The sequence below is a fragment of the Salvia splendens genome, chromosome 15 (genome assembly GCF_004379255.2).
Source record: "Salvia splendens isolate huo1 chromosome 15, SspV2, whole genome shotgun sequence".
NCBI lineage: Eukaryota > Viridiplantae > Streptophyta > Magnoliopsida > Lamiales > Lamiaceae > Salvia > Salvia splendens.
Genome location: NC_056046.1, coordinates 17,894,242 through 17,896,487, shown reverse-complemented (window position 1 = coordinate 17,896,487; position 2,246 = coordinate 17,894,242). Strand labels below are relative to the sequence as shown.

General features: G+C 39.3%; 1 protein-coding gene across 1 annotated transcript; it reads right to left on the bottom strand.

Annotated features, from left to right (window-relative positions):
- Window positions 1-296: 296 nt before the first annotated feature.
- On the bottom strand, window positions 297-2,246 carry LOC121769161 (dihydroflavonol 4-reductase-like). The gene is made up of 6 exons (XM_042165876.1): window positions 2,087-2,246; window positions 1,708-1,877; window positions 1,432-1,626; window positions 1,195-1,354; window positions 921-1,113; window positions 297-849 (listed from the first exon to the last, which is right to left on the bottom strand). Exons 1-6 carry the CDS (start codon window positions 2,226-2,228, stop codon window positions 576-578), a joined length of 1,134 nt encoding a protein of 377 aa, XP_042021810.1. The 5' UTR covers window positions 2,229-2,246; the 3' UTR covers window positions 297-575.

Sequence of the window (2,246 nt, the reverse complement as noted above, 5' to 3'; positions counted from 1 at the left end):
GTCATGTCTAAGAATTTGATATTGAGCTACAAGGAAATTCATAGTACTACTTAGCATGAGTAAGCCATGAAATTGTTGTATTCTTTCACCAATAATGGGAGGCACCATTCTGTTGTTTTTTTGTTGAAATCTTGAAAAATTTGGCACTGTGGTAGCATTTTCTTAGCACAAATATGCATTTAACTTGTGCCTACTTCTGCTTCTGCCTCTATTCATTTCTCTCAACTCTTAAATTGTTGCAATATTTACTGTTCAAGCTTGCTAATATACTTCATATATAAAAAAAAGAGCTGATCTATCTTAAAAGTGGCATTGATTGAATTACATAATTGCTGTGATTTTATAATTGGAGTTGATATTACACTGGCACTAACACCATCTTGACATTTGGTACTCACTGATTTTGAAAGCTCAAGTGGCCTAAAACATAACATTATCACAGTGCAAGATAAACCTATTTAACTCTTGTAGAATGGTGATGGGGAATGTGAGTGAGATTCAACAGAACAACACCCAACTTATTTGGAAACAGTAGACCAACAAATCTTCACAATGTTGTGCACATGCTAAATTCATTAACATTTTCCGTTCTCACCCGCTTCCATCTGTTTTTCCTTAGTTACAGAATTGTCAATGGTAGTATGCTTTTTCTGGGAATCCAAAGTGGATTCTTTGTTTTCTCCATTGCTGTGGGTCTGAGTGGAAAACGGCAGCAATCCCTTCTCTCTGCAGCTGTCAATGGCTCCTCTAAACATTTCCTCTAACGTGTACTTGAACGAGAACCCCATTCCTTCCAGTTTCTTGGAGGAGAAGCTCACCACAGGTATGTTCTTGTCAATGCCTTCAAACCTGTCCATGAAAACATAACTTTTTGTTAGTGGTAAAATTTAGGGGTCGGCCAAATCTGAGACTAGGCTTACTCAGTCGGGATGCTGTATGCAGGCCATTTTTCTCTGATCAAATTTGCTATGTCGTAGATAGTTGCATCGTGTGAGGAGCAAATGTATCTTCCCTCGGCTTTAGGGTGCTCGAACAAGAATATATGAGCTTCACATAGATCATCTACATGGACAAACTGTCCTTGCTTTATGATGGAGTAGTGAGCTTCATCCCCTAGTTAAAATTGAGTAAACATTAGTTGAAAATGGACTTGAACTCTAGACAGGCACCAGATACATGAATGATGAAATTCACCTGTAATAGGAGAGAGGGCTGTGAGTAAGCTTGGCGGGAATGTAGGCATGAAGAAGGGTCCAACCACCAATGGTGGTATGATGCTGATGAAGTTTATGTTACTCTCTTTAGTTGCTTCCATGGCAGCTTTTTCAGCTAAGATTTTAGACACAAAGTACATCTGCAGCAAAAAAAGAAAATCATTTAATAGTGTTCCCACCAACAGCTGATAAACAGAAAGAGGAAAAGAAAAACAACCCATCCAGTCATTTTCTTGGAATATATGAATTCCAGATCACTCCAATTTGTTTCATCATAGGCTGGTTTCAGATGCTCTTCAGCATTCACTGTCCCAGCTGAGTTTGTGAATATTACTTTCTTGACAGTTTTGGCCTTGGCACATGACCTCATTATGCTCAGCATCCCATCAATTGTAGGCTTGATCACTTCACTCTGTTACACCACCCCATCATTTCATTTCAATGTCCAAACCAATCTATACACAGCAATGAATCTTTCTTTCAACAATCTTACCTCGGGATTGACGGGCTCGAAATCCATGGGAGTGGCCATGTGAAACACCCCTTCACAACCTTGGACTGCCTCATCGTAGCTTCCTTCTATACTCAGGTCTGCTTTCCACAGTGTCAAATTGGTATCTGCTCTTGCCAATTCTAGTAGGGGCTTTACCTTCTTCATGTTTCCTGCACAATTATATTGTCAAGATTATATCTCATGATTAAATATGTACTTTTGTTTGATTTATCAGATTGAATCTCATAACTTAATCCTCTATAAATAATCATGTGTCATGGTCAACTATTTAACTAAAATGATCTCATAACACAATTTTAGATTATCTAGGAAATCGAGCACCACCATAGTATATACTTATTGTGATGACTAGTTATACCTGGATCACGGACGGTTGCGCGAACAATGTAGCCACGTTCCAAGAGTCTCATGACAATCCACGAGCCGATGAAGCCGGACGCTCCGGTCACACATACCGTGGTGGATTTAGGGGTCGGTGGCGTGGTGGTTTCAAGTGGCATTTTTTAGAATATGGTTTC